We start from the raw sequence: 18110 nt of genomic DNA, 5'->3' as shown, positions 1-18110 counted from the left end.
AGTCGTGAATGGAACCCCGTTCCGGAATGGGGTGTAACCGGAACGGTGTTCCGGAACGGAGGAAACGGCGAAACGTGGGACATAATGGGCATAAGTAGGAATGTGGGGGAAAATTTCGGGCTATATGGGAGACATATTTGGGACAGTTTGGGGACAGTTTTGGGGTTTTTTAGGAGTTGATTTGCAACTACGCTAAATGGAGGTAATTCAAGCCTTATTTTAGTCGACCGTTCCGGTCTCGTTCACGTTCCGGGCCCCCCTCCTCCTCCCCGTTCCCGTCCCATTTCGGACCCTCCCGTTCCCATTCCCTGTTCCCGTTCCGGGTAACTATATCGAAAAGATCCAACAAGATGTAATGTACAACATAGTAGCCAACAACACCTGGTTGGCCACTACAACTCTATCTGCCAAAGAAAGTCGTGCCGAACTCCAATGTAGCACTTCTTATTTATGGACACGTTGAGGGAAGCAATCTGGTGCTCAGGAGACAAGTCCAGCCCAACTCGATATCCCAAGTAGCGAACTATAGTCTATGCGGGAATCCATCTATAGCCATCACCTGGCAACCAATCAGGCGTAGGAGCACTGACAACCTAGAAAGCCATTGTCTTCCTCTAGTTGATTAGTGCGCATGATGCACAGTAAAAGGTCTCTAGAGCCTGCTCACACCTGTGCAGGTTGGCCTCCTGGCCCTCCAAGTACAAAGCTGAGTCGTCGGCAAACTCAGCATCCAGTAGCTCCTTGCCCCGAATAGGGAGCGCTAAGCCACGCAGACCAACCCGCTATGAAACCAAAAATCTGCTCATCGTCTCAGCATAGGACAGAAAGAGGAAGGGGGCTAGAGGGCATCCCTGTCTGACCGAATGTGTGAGCATGAACCGGTCCCTTCTGCCTCCTACCAAAAGCACCTCATTGTGTACAGGTTTGTAGAGAGCTGACACACCTCTAATCCAAGGGTCTGAGAAACCCATCCTGCGTAGAGTTCCCTCCAATAAGTCCCAATCAACTCTGTCGTAAGCCTTCTCAAAATCGAGAAGAAGAATCACCACATCCTTACCTTGGAGGCGTGCGAGGGTAGACGCCTCCCAAAAAGTGAAGATGTTGTCAAGGATATTGTGCTCCTTGACAAAACCTGTCTGGGTCCCATGTATAATGCTCTCTAGCTACGGCTCGATTCTCAAGCTCAGAGCCTTGGCTAGAATTTTGTAGGCTGAGTTGAGGATGGTGATGAGCCACCCAAGGAGCCTCTCCCCTTGGGAATGAGGTAAATCAAGCCCTCACTCATGTTGTCAGGCATCTCTCCTGTGTGCAAGATGTACTGAAAAGCGCTGCAAAGATCAGAGCCAAGCAAGTCCCAGTACTCTAAGTAAAAACTGGGAGTCAAACCAAACTACCTCAGGACAACTACCTCATGGACGTGCTTTGAGGTCCTCATAGAGCTAGATGTAGAGGCAACTCAAGCCTCTGGCGCATCTCCTTAGTCACAAGACAACGCATCTGTGCCCAAGCTTGCTCTCTGCTGCATCCTGACGCTCTGACTAGGGCGTTGCTAACAACAAGTCACGGTAAAAGTCAGTAGCAACTGCACGCATATCCTCTGGCTCTGAAGCAACTAACCCGTCGGGTCTCCTCAAATGGCTGACAATGGTGTGCGCATGACGGGATCCCACTGTCTAACAGAACACCCCAATCACTTTGTCACCCACCTGGGTCCATTGAGACGCTTGTCGATAGAAAGCAAACTCATGGCGCCTCTCCTCTATGCTAGCTAGCTCCTGACGAGCCTGCTGCAACTGCTCCTCCAACTGGGTGTTGCTCCTGCATCCTCTGCAAGGAAGCAACGCCCCATCGGAGACGTTTCTCCTCCTCCCTTGTTGTAGCCAGGCTAGCCGTAGACTCCTGAAGGAAGAAGCGACTAAGCTCAGCAAGTCCAAAGGCCACTCTGTCTCAACAGGGGAGTCCTGCGTGTCCAAGCCCTCTATCCAAAGAGCCACCACTTGCTCTCTGAGCTCTGAGTCCAACAAGGTCCTCTCAGGGATGCGTAGCATCATGCTCCCCCTCCTCTGTCTGTTTGTCACAGTGAGGATCACTGGTGCATGGTCCAAAAAAAGATGTCCCAACCAAAATGCAAACAGATCCACCCATGTCACAGATGTGATCACTGGCGTAGAAGCCATCTGTCCGAGATAGATTCACTCCTCCCACTCTGCGATCCAAGCGAGAGAAGGCCAAGCTGTCTAGGGGCCTCACAAAGCCAGAATGCTGCCAAACATCTGAAACCCTCAAGGTCATACATAGCCTCTCCCATGTCATTGTTTGGAGAAGGTCAAAGCTGATATAGGGTATCTCTAGTGTGGGAGGTCCCACTCTCTCTGTAGGAAGGTCATTCCCTTCAACATCGCCTCCACTACCATGGAGGCTGCCCCAAATTCTGCTCTGACAATCAAGTGTGGTGTAGAGGATTTGCGTTTGTTCATGACAGCCTCAGGATCTGCGGCCTCTCAATGCTATCTCAGCCATCATAGTGATCCCTCTCTGGGCCAATTTGTTCAACAAGCGGGCTTCATTGTCTATGGTATAGCCTGCATCCCCAAACCTTGGCTCCATAGAATATGGTGGGTGTGACCAGGGTATCAAAAAGCCATATCTTATCGAGGCTCCTGAAATTGTACATGGACATTGGACACATTGACTTTCGAGCCTTCGTAGTGCTGCATACCCTCTTGTCAAATGAGATTCTGCTGTCTTTCTCAGTGTGGATCGGACTGGAGAAGGTGACTCCCAAGTGAACATATTCTCTCACTTGCTCCACTACTTGCCCATCAATAGTAAACTAGTACATGGACCTAGTCGCCCATACTGCCGATATGTTAAAAATACCGTGACCTTGGTCTTTCTAAGGTTCATTGAAAGATCTCTCTCTCTCTCTCTCTCTCTCTCTCTCTCTCTCTCTCTCTCTCTCTCTCTCTCTCTCTACAGAAGGCATGTAATGCATCTAAATGTTATTGCAACCCCTCCAGTGAATCTGATATGAAGACAATGTCATTAGAAAAGAGCATTATTAGTATCAGTACTAGCTCCGAACCCGCCACCATGGTCTATGTAATAGAAATCTGATCTATGTATAACCCAGATAGTGTGGGAGAAAAGGGGCATCCCTATTTCACCCCTATGGTGTTGTCAACTTTGCATGACAGTTCCTCAAGTGCTCTTATGCGGCCTTTCACATTCTCATACGGATCATATATGCTCCATAGTAGGCGCTTTGGTACTCCTATCTCTTGCAATCTTTCCATGATGCGTGCTTGGGGTATCGTATCAAAAGCCTTGTGATATGAGCTCGACCCTCCTCTATGATCCCTCTTAAGTGTGAGGATGTCTATCCACGTCTCAAACCAGCCTGTCCTTGTGACATCCAGCCCTACATTTTGGCCCATGCGCTAAGCTCGTGCTCCAAAATAGATCCATAGATCTTGCCTACTGTGTGATCGATCATGATGGTCTTGTAATTGCTTGGGACTAGAGAGTCACCACTCTTAAACAGTGGGACTATGATATGGTCTGATGAGCTCATAAGGAAGCCCTCACATACTGCATTGTTAACATGCATACTAATATGGGTATCAAGGTATCGCAGGCATGTATAAAGTGCTCTGCTACAAGACAATTCTCATCTTGTGCTCTTCGATACTATAACCTGTAGATTGCCTCTTTGACCATCCTCCAAGGGGGGAAAGAGGCCATTCTATTAGTCTACTATCCTTGGGGGGAAGCATGGCCCGCTGTCGTGGCACATCGTAAAGCTGTCTCCCATAATCCGTCCATGCATCTGTGGATGTGATATGTATGAGGGGTTGTCTTTCTTGTAGCACCTGCCAAGCAATCCCAAGAAAAGCTAGTAAATTTCAGCTTCATAGTCCTGGTTCTTCTTACGCACAAGACATCTAAAGAGCATTCTTGCTTGTCTATGTGTGCAAGTGCCCAAGTCTACCTCCTTGCGTAGGCTGATGTGGGTGGTCCTGCACCCTTCATCATACAAGCCAATTTGGGGTGCAGTCGAGTGTCGAGGTGCCATGGACCAGCACCACGTGCCAACGGAAAAGAACAAACTGAACAACTTTAAGCACTTCAAATAACAACAGAAGAGAAAGAGATGCACGACGCGAGACAGGGAGTGGCGAAGTTCCACCCTTAGAGAGCACTGGCCACCTTGGCGCCCCTTTCAATGTTTCTTCATTTTACTTGAACTTGGTACACTGCCGGTACTCACGCTCTGCACCTTCACCCAGAAGAGTGCCAGAGAATAAGCCCTGTGCACATATTTAAAGGCCCTTGGCCTTGAAAAGCAATTACATGAAAAGCTTCAAAATCAAAAGCATCTCATCCAAAAAGCATCTTGCCCAGAATCTGCCAACACAAACTATGGAAATCCGTACAATCTGCCACATCAGCAGTCAACATAAAACGCGGAAATCCGTACAGGTCTTCCATGTCATTAATTGACACATCATCAACAAACTACGCATTCTTCTGAGTATGTGTCCTGCTTGGTTTTAATGTCTTTGTCACTTTGGGCCCCGTCCCATCGGTTGGCGGGAACTCCTCTTTAGTTATAGGCTACTTGGCAAGACTTTGCAAGTTGGTGAAACTTCTTCTACTGCTTCTGCTTCTTCACTTAGGGTTTGGGCTCCTCGGCCAGGATCTGCAAGTTGGCTCCATTCTTCAATGGCTTGACACATCAACAGTTTGTGACACGAGGTATGATGAGAGTGTGGTATAGGGAAAAGTGTAAGCGGCTGAGATATGCAGTGCCTCTACCACGTCTCTCGTGCACTCATCCACTGGCTTGCTCAAGTCACAGTTTTCTAGCCTTTCCTGCACATAGCTTCGTAAAACCTATGAGGTGGCCTCTATAAAGTTTTATCTAGGTTACTTACGGATACATGGTGCTACCTCTCTCATATAACCACAGTGTACTACGCATGTCAAAATAGCATGGTTTGCTGCTATGCCAATAGGTCTCTTGGAGATCTTGAAGCTCTTGATGTCTAGTATTAGCGATGTTGAGCCCATCGAGTAGTCTACTATACTTGTCCCCTGCTTATGGTTCCAGCATGTTCGTGCATCTGATCCCGGCCAACATGAGAGACCATTAAAAATAGTCAATCTATGTGCGCTGCCTAATGCCAACAAGTGTGTCCCATAAGAGCTCAATTGGGTATCTTGGGATGTCCTGCACAAACCACCTCTGCTATGTCGATCTCTTTGCACATGGCATCTTCATGTTGGTAGAAATCACTCTGTTTATCGCCTATATGTGCATTTAAGTCTTCGACCAGTTACACATCCCCAATGTCACTGTATCTCAAACAATGAAGATGTCTCTAGGTCTACCTATATGTATCCTGACTGCCATGAAGCATGCCTCTTCATCTATATGCATCACTTGTATCATTTCTCTCGGTCCCTCTCAAGTATCCTTACCCCTCCTAAACTATCTATACCCTCATACATCTGGCAATCAGCTTCCTTGAGTCTCTGTATACATGGCAATGTACTTATGTTTGAAGTTGTCCTCAAACTATCCAACATCTAGGTGGAGTGCTCCATTACAGTTCCACACTCACAACCTGAGGGTCTCATAAGTCGTGCACCTTCATTTTGGTTGTGACCTATACTCTGCTATGATTACTCTCTTGTCTTAGTAAACTGTATATTCCCTCTCTCTCTCTCTTGCTTATAGTATTGTTTGGGCATGAAAACCTTCGTGTGAGCTAATTGTGCAAGTGTAAGGTCCTCATTAAGGTATATCTTCTCTCCTTTGAGAGTGCTACATTTAGATAGAGAAGCCCTTTTCTTATCCATGTCCACAAATCTCAGCATCAGGATGCGTCCCTTCTTATCATTAGTGTCCCCTACTCTCCCTGCATCCAAAATGAGTGTCTCATCTACTCCCATCTTTGCACTTAGAGCTGCAGCATCTTCTTGTGGGATGCCCTTCTCAGCCCATCCCACTACACAAGTTCAGTGCTTGGGTTTTCCTTCTTGTTTCTTCCTCAACCGCATGCCAAAGGGTGGGGGGCGGGGGGGGAGAGGAATGAAATGAAATGAAATGTTATATTAAAACATCTTCAAAAGGCCAAAATGACGTATGAGACCAAACTGATACAATCCTTGTGGATCTAATCAATGTCTGGGTACAAAAATAAAATGAAGTGAAAGACTAAAACTAAAAGACAAAAATTGTCAGCCTGAAAATCATCATCATCATCATCCATGCCGGAGGATGCCCGGCATCGGGCGTTGTCCAAGAAAGTATTGCATCGGTCGCTGAAGAGCTTCCTCAATGTCCGCCTCTGTAAATAGTCATACCAGACGTCTCCCATGTCATGCTAGAATAGTCCTGTGTGTGTGTGTGTGTGTGTGTGTGAGAGAGAGAGAGAGAGAGAGAGAGAGAGAGAGAGAGAGAGAGAGAGAGAAATGAAATGAAATGATATATTAATGTCTACAAAAGGCCAAAATGACCTATGAGACCAACTGATTACAATGATGAGTCTAGTACCAAGTCTGGGTACAAACAAAGAAAACTACAAACAAAGAAACTGATAGGAGTGCTACCGACTCCTATGGGTGGCTGGTAGGCTGATCAATGGTATCATGCCATAAAGGTACAAAGTGGGGATAAGTGTCACCATGATACAAATTAGCAGTAGCATGAAGCCTATCCTGATCGACACTCTGGGTGTCGTGCTAGAATCATGTGGATCCTCTGCCGCAATCTCCGCCGGTGCTGCGTGGCTCCCCTCCTCAGTCGCGGTCGTCTCGATCTCCCTAACTCTATAGCTTGATCAATGAGAGTACCGTTGGTGTGTGTGTGTATGGGTGGGAACCGAGCTCTGTGATGGTGGTGTCCCCTCTGCCTCTGTGGTACTCAGGCTGAAGAAATCTGAGATGCATCCCTGGGACTGTCTCAGTCTTTGCCCACTCAATAGAGCGTCTCTATGTCTCTGTATCTCCAGTAGGAATAATCCGAGACATCTTTGATCCTGATATCTCATGACTCTATCTAACGAGTCAAAACCATCTCGGAATAAACAATGAAAGCGTCCCCGACCTGGGCAGGCTGGTTTCAGGAGGGGTTTCTCCATACTAGATCATGTCTTTACACTCAGAGCTATCATTGAGGAGGGTCGAGCACATGGTAGACGGATATACTGCAGCTTTGTGGATTTCCGCAAAGCTTTTGACACAGTACCGAGGGCCAGATTGATGCGCCGGCTTATAGAATTAGGGGTACCCACAGAGCTGATATGGGGGATTATGGCACTGTACAGTTCAGTGATGGGTCATGTACGCACATTAGAGGGGATATCTGCATAGTTACATGGGACGGCGGGTCGGGGTCGGGAACGGGGTCGGGACGGCAAAAGTCAGGAAACGGGGACGGGGGTCGGAACGGCAAAAAAAAAAAGAAGAGTTTTTTTGGCATTTTTTGACCTACACACATACCACACACATAGAGCATCACTTTGACCATAAATTTACACTAAATAGACCAAAGAACACAAGTCATATAGGCTGAAATGTGCTAATAAAACATCGATGATCGATGGATACAAAATGAGAAGTGCATGCCACAAGGGCTCAAGAGTCAAAAAGCCTAAAGGACTTAGGACAAGCCTGAGGCCTCAAGGATAACAAAAAGTACAAAGGGCTATGTAGTAGGTAGAGTCGTAGACTCAAGAGTCTAGACTCGAGAGTCGAGTGATCAATGATCATCAAACTCAAGAAGTGCTCGCCTGCTGAATCTCCACATCGTCGTCGTAGTCGAGGTCGTCAGCAACGTATGAGGGCTCCGGCTCGGGAGGCTCGCATTGAGGCTCGAAATCCTCCTCTAGCTCCTCCAAAAGAGTATCGGCCATAGATGGATTCTCTTGTGCCATCTCCCACTCAGTGAAAGGATCTGCCTTGTGTGTGATGCTCTTGGCAAGCATGCGCAAGTTAGCGCTCACAAACACCAAATCATTGGCCCTCTGAACGCCAAGGCGATTCCTCTTCCTAGAGGCAATGTGGCTGTACACACTCCATAGTTGCTCCAAGCAACTAGTGGTACATGCTTGGCTAAGGACACGAACAGCCAAGCGCTGCAAATGTGGGCCATCTCCTCCATAGTCCTCCCACCACAAAACCGAGCCAATCTTGTTGCGATCAAGCTGTGCATCTACACATCCATAGGAGCCCTTCTTTTGCCTGTAGTTGAGTAGCTCGTCTCTAATCTTGCGCCTAATGTCACTGCTAGGCTCAAGGCGCTCCAATGCAAGCCGCCATCCTTTGCTCACCTCCTTGTCGGTCTCTTGACGCCTTCCTTGAAACTCAGGGTCAAGCACATAAGCTGCCGCATGAAGTGGAGAGTAGTATCCATTCCACCTCGACTCACACAAGCCATGAATCTCCGCATACTGAACAGGGTCAGGCACAAGCTTCTCAAGTGCCTCTATCATCCGATCCATGGCTTCGTAGACTTTGCCAATGCATGGCTGCAAGCCATCCACCACTAGAAGTAGGTGTAGAATAGGCTTGACCATGGCGTCAAGAGTCTTTACCTCCTCCCACCAAGCGGCGTCGTCGGCCCATTCTCGGCATTTCAATCCTATTGCTGATGTAGACTCCGGCATGGCCTGGAACTCATCACTGAGAAAGAGGCCCCTTAAGGCTCCGCCACATGTAGACAAGCGGCCTAGCATAAGCCAATTGAATGCAAATCTTGTCTCTGAATATTTGAGCAAAGACAACTGGCTCCTCTTTGAGAATTCATGGTGCACTTTTTGATGGTTGAGCACAAAGGAGACAATTCGAGAGGCGTCACCAATGGTGGGTGAAATCCATGACAAGTTCCCTATGTCCTTGAGGAGGTTATTGAGGCAATGCGCCATGCAAAATGTGACATGGATGCTGGGATACATGCCCTCAATGATAGCTCCGGCTGCCCTATTTGACGCCTCTCCATCTGCAACCATACAAAGGACATTCTCCGGGCCGGTGATCTCTATGGTGCTTGTCCACTCCGCAGCAAGCATCTCGAGGGCCTTGCCACTATCGGATGCATCATGTGACTCCACAAAGTACATCTCCCCCCGAGAGTAGGCCACCACCCCGTGGATGGACCGCTTGCGGGTGTCGCTCCATCCATCTACAAGAAGAGAGACGCCATTGGTCTCCCACAAATTCTTTGTTGATTGGGCCGCTTGCTCCACGGCAAGCTTCACTTTGTCAAGAAGGGTGGTGCGAAGCCTCTCCGATGAAGGTGGCACATAAGAGGAACCATATTCCCCTATTTTCGTAACCATGGTTCGAAAGTATGGAGACCTATCCACACAAAATAGAGCATGTTGCGTTAGTATGGAGAGTCGAGAAATTATAACCCATTATGAATACAAAATGGAAGATTGCAATGTGCATATGCCAAGGGAAACTCACCGCGAAGCATGGAAGGCAATGTGGTCGTGGAAGAAGAATCGGGCAACCGACCTATCTACCTCTTCCTTCAATTTAGGATTCCAATTTTCGTTGAGAGTGGTTTGGCGATGCGGAAGGGAAGAGGACGGTGTAGATCCATGGCTCTTGAAGGTTCGAGAGATGTCGTCAAGGTTGGCTTCCCTTTGCTCTCGCGGTGTCGCCGTGGCGGAGGGATCAACGGCAACAAAACGGCCCCTCTTGGCCGCTTCCGCAACCTCATACACCGTGAGTTTCTCAAGAAGATCCAACCTCTTCTCGGGAGCTACATGAGGGCAAAACTTCACCTCGTGACCGGGTTCATGAAGAAGATGGGCTCGCACTTTGTTTGAACCACCCGTTCTCTTGTATGGACATAGCTTGCACGTCCATGGTCTTGCACCGCCACCTTTGCCACGCGAGCTAAAGTCGACTTCATCCCACCACGACCACGTTTGCACGGCGGGCCTCCTTCGAGAAGAAGCGGCTTGAGAAGTGGAGTTGGCTTGAGATGACATGATGGTGGAGAGACTCGAGAGAGTAGAGCTTAGAAGTTAGAAGGGTTAGAGGAGAGCTTGTGTGGAGAGAGAGTAAAGGAGAGCTTCAAAGTGGGTAGAAGAGGGAGAGGAGAGCTTCAAAGTTCAAACTTGAGCCTTGAGCTTGAAGGAAATGGAATGAGCTTGAGCCTTGAGCTTGAGGGAAATGGAATGAGCATTGAGCATTGAGACTATGAGTATTAAGAGGCCCAAGGGAGCCTTTTATAGCCTCCCAAGGGCCAAGGCTTAAAAAATATGGCAGTTGGGGCTGCACAGAGCCGTTGCAAACGGTCAAAAACGGTCATTTTTTTGAATCCGACCCCTGCCGTCCCCGTCCGGTCCGTCCGACCCCGGTCCGGCCCCGGCCGTCCCCGGTCTGTCCCCCCTGCGACCCGCCCGTCCGGCCCGTTTTCCGTCCGTCCCTCGGCGTTCCCAGCCGTTCCCGGCCCGGTTACGGCCGTTCCCCGGCCCTAGGGCCCGTCCCCCCCGTCCCCTGTAACTATGGATACCTGACATAGTTCACTCCACTATCGGAGTGAAACAGGGATGCCCACTGTCCTCTACTTTATTTGGTATGTATGTTGATGAGGTCTCTGATTATATTGACAGAGGAGGAGATAGAGGTGCTCAGCTTGCGGGGACATGGATCCCTCTTTTATTATATGTTGACGATATTGCGTTGATATCAGACTCACGAGAGGGTATGCAGAGACATTTGGACGCATTGCAGAATTTTGCAGAGGATAGTGGATTGTCTGTCAACCTTGGTAAAACCAAGGTCATGGTATTTAATACCTCGCCACAGTGGGTTAGGAGATCAGCACCCTACTTTCACATATGGGCAGGACAATATGGAGTACACTGATGCATACACATATCTTGGGGTGGTCTTTAGTGGACCGAGGTTCACACTGAAAGTGGCAGCAGACACTAGATTGACTCGTGCCTATGCAGCCCTAGGCGGTTTAGAGAGGATTTGTTCGCAGGTACAATTCCAGGAACCTTGAACAAAGCACTGGCTTTTCGACACTTTGGTCGCTTCAATTATGCACTACGCGGTTCAGGTTTGGGGACCGTCTGTTGACAGTGTTGGATGGAGTAATATGGAGAGACCCTTGATATTTATGATTTCTAGGCTGATTAGAGCCAAGGCCTCAGTCCCACATGACATCATACGAGCGGAGCTGGCTGCCCCACCTATGGAGGTTGAGGCTCTCACCAGATCGGTATCATTTGTACACAGCTTATGGGACACCACGAGGGACAGGTATGCCAGGATTGCTCTTGAGTCATCTAGACAGCTGGCATTACAGGGAGATACATCATGTTGGTATGCACAGATGAGCTCATGGTTTAAGAGGCATGGTTTCAGCATGGACAGGCTGCCCCCTTTCCAGTATTCTCTTGATGCACCATCTTAGGCTCTTACACGGATCGAGACTACTAGACTCATTCGGCAGGATCTTATCCAGCTTGATAGCGAGAGGACATGGATAGAGCCATCACGGGAGTTGGGTACGAAGAGGGTTTTCTATAGAGAGCATCTTCTCCAACTCACGACAGATAGATTTGTCACACGGCCCAGTTACATGGACACACATCTATCTCATGGGTTACGATGTGCTATAGGCCAGATGCGCACATCTTCACACCAGCTTGGGATTGAGACAAGTAGATTCAGAGGCATACCGGCAGACAGTAGGATATGTCAGTTATGCCATGCAGAGCCAGAGACAGAGTTTCACTACATATGAGATTTGAGAGAGAGTGAGAAGTGAGTAAAGAGTATGAGTGAGTAAGTGTGACTTGAGTGGTGTGAGATAAGTTATTGTTGAGGAGAGGGTTCCTTGTTTATTCTTGCTCATATGCAAGTTATTTTCATTCATTTGTAGGAAGAATAATGAGTTTTAGTGAAATCCAAATTCAAACATATTTGACAAAATTTTACAATTTGACTAATAGAATTTTAGCAAAACTATTTAAGAGAGTTGGCCAAATGAGAAAAGATAGGTAGCATATAAATTCTACGACAACTGAAATAGGTACAAAGCAATCTAAATTTAGTAGATGCCATGTTTGGTGGGATCCGTGTTTTAAAATTGAAATGCATATGTTAGTGCAAGGAAAATGTGTGTTTAAGGATTAGAGATGCATGAGAGTAATGCAATGCAAAAATATTATTGATTGTACCTAGTGAGTTATAATACATGATGCTACTTTATTTGCATATACATTTTGGTTTTTGAAAAGAAGAAATTTTTCTTTTAAAAAATTGTGTAGTGGATAGGGCATTATTCAAGTAGGTATTGTAGCTTTCTAGTGGAAAGTAGGTGTCTGTAGCATGTATATATGTTTGGAATCCATAGCACAATAGAAAAAAGAGGATAGGGTTTCACATACATGTAGGGAGCTGTAGCTTTTTGGTAAAAGTAGGTTTCTGAACCTTATATAGATGCCTCTAACTAGGACATTGAATACAAGTAGGATTCTAAAGCTTTTACTGAGAGTAGGCAACTGGACCATGTGTGGATACCTGTAGTCCATAACGTGCAGCACCTTTTGGCTTAGCCAATGCACCTGCACTATTCCGTCATATGTAGCGAGAGGCTTTAAAAAAAACAACAAAACAAAACCACAAAAAAAAAACAAAAAAAAGAAGTTTCACAAAATCCAAAAAGAATCATTTCTTTTAATCTTGATTTTCTGTTTTATTAAAAAAAACACTAAAAAAAAACAACAACAAAAAACAAAACAAATAAAACAAAAACCCATAAAAATTAGGAGTAGGATATCTACATTCCTTTAGGAGGAGTGTAGTCTAATCTTTTTGCAGAACCATAATCTCTGCCCAACTGCTCAGCCTATGCTCAAGGATGGATGCATATAACCGTGCCAATGTGTGTCCTACCATGATAGTACGGTAATTCCCCAGTACTGTGGGGTCTCCTGTCTTGAGGATAGGTACAATAGTAGATAATCTCCAAGACTCAGGGAAGCCCTCACACATGACACGGTTGAATAACCATGCAAGCATCTCTGCCAACAAATCCCCAGCATATATAATGTGCTCTGCTACCAAACCCTCATGATCCTGTGCCCGTCTGGTCTTCATCCTGTCAATGGCCTCCTTTACCATCTCACTGGTAAAGAAGGTGCTCGTAGCTGGACATGGCTCTGGTGGATCTGGTAGTGGTGGTTGTCCAGGTACAGTGTATAAAGATGCTGTATACTGCCCCCATATCTCTGTAGAAGTAATCACTGGTGGGGGAGACTGCTCATGAAATAGATGCCAAGCCTCTCCTGAATCTCTACTAAGAAAGAGCTGATATACTGCTCATGAAATAGACGCCAAGCCTCTCCTAAATCTCTACTAAGAAAGAGCTGATATAAATCTTGCTCCATCTGGACCAAGAAAGCTCGCTTCTTCCGTCGCACTAGTCGTCGTGTAGCAATACGAGACTGTCTATAGGTGATCACTCCCAATGTAAGCTCCCGCTGTATCTGAGCTCTACTCTGTCGACACTCCTCATCATACCAGCTGTTCTGAGGCATGTGCCCAGAACAACGTCTCTGACCAGGCTGAGTGTGTGGGTATGCCTCTGTCATCGCTACCCCATGTAATGTCACTGTCAGCATAGATGTGATCTCCTCCACTGTGTATACTGGCTCTGATGTGCATAAAAGCCTACGTATCTCCTCTGCATAGACTGAGTCAGTCTCTGGTGCAAAAGTATAGAGTGTATGTCTACCACCCCGTGAGGCCTGAGATGTACTGTACTCAAAGGAGACTGATAATGTCAAAAGTGCATGATCTACTGCTATCCCTACAAGCTCGAGCCCCACTGTGAAATCCTGAATGTGAGAGATAAAGCTCGGATGTGTCAGAACATAGTCTACAATGCTGGACCCATGTCTATGTGGAAAACAAGTAAAACCTGTAGACAATGGGAAGGTCGGTAAGCCATTCAGTATGGCTAAACTGTGAGTAGTCGTCATCTCCCTCAGGTATCTCCCATACTCTGTATGCTCTCTGTCGTGTGAGCATCTCTCAAGTCCCATCTCTTCTGGCTCTAACTCTCTAAGCATCTCCTCTGAGGTGTCATAGAAGACCGTCTGTGAGCTGCCTGTACGGGCATTGAAATCCCCCAGGAGTATGATGTCTCCATCTCTGGAGAACTCCCAGATATCATCATCGAGTACAGAGTAAGGAGACTGTCCTCTGGGTGAAGCATATACTGAAGTGCTGGGAGGAAAATAGCATATGGCGATGTACAAGAAACGTCCAGTCTCTGCCCTCAGCCTCACCCACAAGTATCTGGCCTGATCATCTCTCCGAACTATGTGCAGTAGTGGTTGGAGCTCCTCTCTGAAAATAATTGCTACACCTCCTGATCCTCTAGTCCCATGCGCAGATCTGATGCATGTCCGGCAAGCTGTCCCCCATCTGTATCCTGATATGTGCGGCATCAACTGTCCTGGAGCCTGATGAGTCTCTGAGTAGAAAACAATGTCTCTGTCTCTCAAGCTGTCCTCAAAGGCCCCCACATCAAGTCTATACAAACCATTACAGTTCCAAACCGCCATCCTGAGAGTGGTCCCATAGGTCTCGCACCGTCATGTAGAGCGGTGCTCTGTAATCACTACTCGTCCATTTCTGTAGAAAGCTAACTTTCCCTTCTCCCTTGCTGCTATAATCTCTGGCATGACCTCTCTCATATGTGCAAGCTGTGAGAGCGTAAGATCATCTCCTAAAAAGATACCTGTTTTCTTGAGGGTTGGCCTCTTTTTTAAAAAGTCTTTCTTTTCTTCCATGGAGGGAAAGCGCAAAATGAGAGCCCGTTCTTTTGAACTCTCCCCATTACCTTCACTCTTCTTGCCCACTCTCCAAGCTTGTGTGTGCGAGGGCTTCTCCACCCCCATCATGGACATGAGGCTCTTCACCTCTTGGTCCACCTTATCTAAATCTTTTAGGCCGGTCACTCTCACGTGTAGAGCACGCACCCTTCTTCGTTGTTCCTCTTCAAGTGTCTTGTTGATGATGTCGGGTGTAGTCGGGATTTCCTTGCCCTTTCCCTTCTTGACAACTTCAATCCATTTTTCAGCCTCATCCATCTTCTTTTGCGTTTTGGAGAGAACCTCCACCCATGAGGTCTTCTTTTCTCCTTCCTCCTTTATTTCTTTGACTTGTGCTCGTATACTATTCAGCTCATCGATCATTGATGGCTGAATTTCTCCATCTTCAAGGCGTCCTCCCTCTTTGGTTTCGTGGAGTTCCTTCCTAAGGGCTGAGATGCTACCTTTTAAAGCTTGAATTTCATCCCGGAACTCCTTGCGTTCTAATTCCCTCGCCTGTTCCTCCCTCTTTTTCCATTCAAGAATTAAATTCTTCTCTTTCTTCCACTCATCCATGTGGGCTTTGCATTCTTTCAACTCCTTTTCAATGGCTGTCATCCTCTTGCTTGTGACCATGTAGTGCGCCGCCATCCTTCTTGCCTTATTTGTTTCACTTATCTGATTCACTTTCTAAGAGAGAGGAGAGAGCGACCTATACGCACCGCATTATGCATACATGTGTTTCCACATTCAGCCTACATGGCATATATTTGCTTTCTGTACGTGTCAATGTGCAATTTCTGTGAGTTCTGCAGTTTCCAAATTCCTTGTAAAAATCCCTGCAGTTCTGAAAAATGCAGGATTTTGAAAATTCAAAAGTTCGGAAAATCTAGAAAAGCCGAGACTGTGGAAATTCCTCCTAGAATTTTTTGAATTTTGCCGGGTGTATGTACCTACGGGCGCGCTGTCACAGCAGCAGGCGAGGGAGGGGGGGGGAAGTTGGGCGCGCTGTCACAGCAGCAGGCAGGGGGGGGGAGGATGCGCAGCGTGAGGGGGGTTGTATGCGTGAATCACAGCAGCAGGCGGGGGGGGGGAGCGGATGCGCAACATGAGGGAGGGTGCAGTTTGCACGAGTGGAGTGCAGGCGAGAGAGAGAGAGAGAGAGAGAGAGAGAGAGAGAGAGAGAGAGAGAGAGAGAGAGATGGAGATGAAATGAAATGTTATATTAACGTCTTCAAAAGGCCAAAGTGACCTATGAGACCAGAAAGTTACAATGCGGTGTATATGATACAAAGTCAGATTAACAAAATAAATTAAACTAGGATAACAAAATATAAATACTGCGGGATCCTAAACTAAGCAGTACAATGTGAAGACAATATGGGAGGGGAGTAGAGATCCATCTTCATCTGCACTCTGGACGACGAAAGAGTATGGCTTGAATCTTTTGCCATAGCCTCCTTCGAAATTGTGTAGCTCCTCTCCTCCCTCGGGGTCGTCTAGATCTCCCGAGAGAGAGAGAGAGAGAGAGAGAGAGAGAGAGAGAGAGAGAGAGAGAGAGAGAGAGAGAGAGAGAGAGAGAGATGAAATGAAATGTTATATTAACGTCTTCAAAAGGCCAAAGTGACCTATGAGACCAGAAAGTTACAATGTGGTGGATCTGATACAAGTCAAAGTAACAAAATGAAAAAATGAAAATACTATGCTATGGAATCCTAAACTGCTAGGTGTGATGTGAACTAAGCAGCTAGCTGGGATAGCTAAATCACAAGAGAGATCACAGATAAAATGCATTGCAAACCAATGACTTCATACCTCAACATTGTTTGGGTAAATTTGCAAAAGTGTATCAGAGAATGATTCTGAAAGTCTTCTTGCTCTTTCAATCGTTGCTTTAAGACGAAGGGCCCAAATTCTTGCACCATCTTCATTGTGATACCAAAAAAAAAAAGGTCAGCACATCCACTCCCCCAAGCTCACAAGAGCTCAGACCACATAGATCATTCTAACTCAAGAGGCTCCCAGCTAGATTTTAAAACAAACCTTCTTTCTCAACCATTCCTGCTGATTGCCATGCCATAATTTCATTTTCAATAGCCATGCATTCGCCTTGCTGCCAACCAGAGAGTCCAAGATGGCGAATGCCCAGAACGATGGCTCCTAAAGGATGGTTCCAATCAATCAAATTTTTTGACTTGGCCTGAATGTCCAACATTGTAGATCCTCCCATGGCATCGATCATGTTGGAAAACCTGAGTTGTAACACCAGCGTTGCATTCACTCATGCCAGCTTATATGACACAAAAGAAAGCATAAAAGAAAAAACTGCAGGATGATTAAACTTTTATGTTCATACTTGCATGATTTAAAGTAGGGTCCAATGTTTGTTTATAAACTGGAGGATAAGGATAATTCATGTTCATGCAACTTGAAAGCAATGTGATCTACTGTTAATCTGACCACAAACTGCTATTTAACAAAAGCGTAAACTTCACTGTAACCTAATATTGAGCCATGAAATGCCACATGTGGAATCTCAGACTCATTTATTGCAAGGAAAATATTTGAGCTAGGCAAATCAAATTCATGTTTAACACTGTAGATGTTGAAATGAGTATAGCTTTGCATATGAAACAATTCTTGAAAAAACATACAGAGTTCATTTGTGTTAGTCTACCAAGATGTGTTGCTGTGCTAAAACTTTCCTCATTTTTAACCACACTGATTTTACACCCAACAAAATCTGAATGTTAGAAATGACACTTCCACCAACGTGCATTGCGCTTGTGAACATGTTCTCTATGATGCTGCAAATACCTCTCCTTTTTCTTTTTTAAGGTTAATTTTCTGACTCTCTGCATCCTTGAAACCCCCTTTTGTTAGAAGGACAATAAGCTACAACAGCCCCACAAAGGGGCTTCCAGGATATATGTGCATTACATAATGATGTAAATGGTGCTAAAATGTGCTCTCCTTTCTCTGTCATGGTGCTACATGAATGGAGAAAATGAAGTAACAGCTAAGGTGCAACATTCATATTGCATTTCTGGCTTGTTCCTGGTGGCTTCTTCTCATGCATCCTTGTCTTCATCTGGTTGATATGGAACTCCTTGTTCGGTGCCTTCAGCATCGGACATGTGGCTTTCTGCTATTTGTTATACCTGGAGGAGTTACCCGCGCAGCTGGTTTGGGTGTTGGCCCTTCAGAAGCTATCAGGCCCCTTTTCTTTCCTTTCGTAATTTGCCAGAC

The 18110-nt window shown here is 46.4% G+C and overlaps 1 protein-coding gene across 3 annotated transcripts in view; it reads right to left on the bottom strand.

Moving 5' to 3' along the window:
• PWD (chloroplastidic phosphoglucan, water dikinase (ATGWD3)) overlaps window positions 1-18110 on the bottom strand; it is a 157132-nt gene that overhangs the window by 81405 nt on the left and 57617 nt on the right. For all 3 annotated transcript variants that reach the window (XM_086516600.1, XM_086516598.1, XM_086516599.1), the window contains 2 exons: window positions 16905-17113; window positions 16677-16786 (listed from right to left, as the gene is read on the bottom strand). In XM_086516600.1, coding sequence (XP_086372726.1) covers window positions 16677-16786; window positions 16905-17113 — 319 coding nt within the window. The remainder of the gene's footprint in view (window positions 1-16676; window positions 16787-16904; window positions 17114-18110) is intronic.

Source organism: Adiantum capillus-veneris, chromosome 7 (assembly GCF_014529385.1).
Source record: "Adiantum capillus-veneris isolate H3 chromosome 7, ASM1452938v2, whole genome shotgun sequence".
Classification (NCBI taxonomy): domain Eukaryota; kingdom Viridiplantae; phylum Streptophyta; class Polypodiopsida; order Polypodiales; family Pteridaceae; genus Adiantum; species Adiantum capillus-veneris.
Note: the sequence above shows the minus strand (reverse complement) of the source record. Positions and strands in the feature narration are given on the sequence as shown.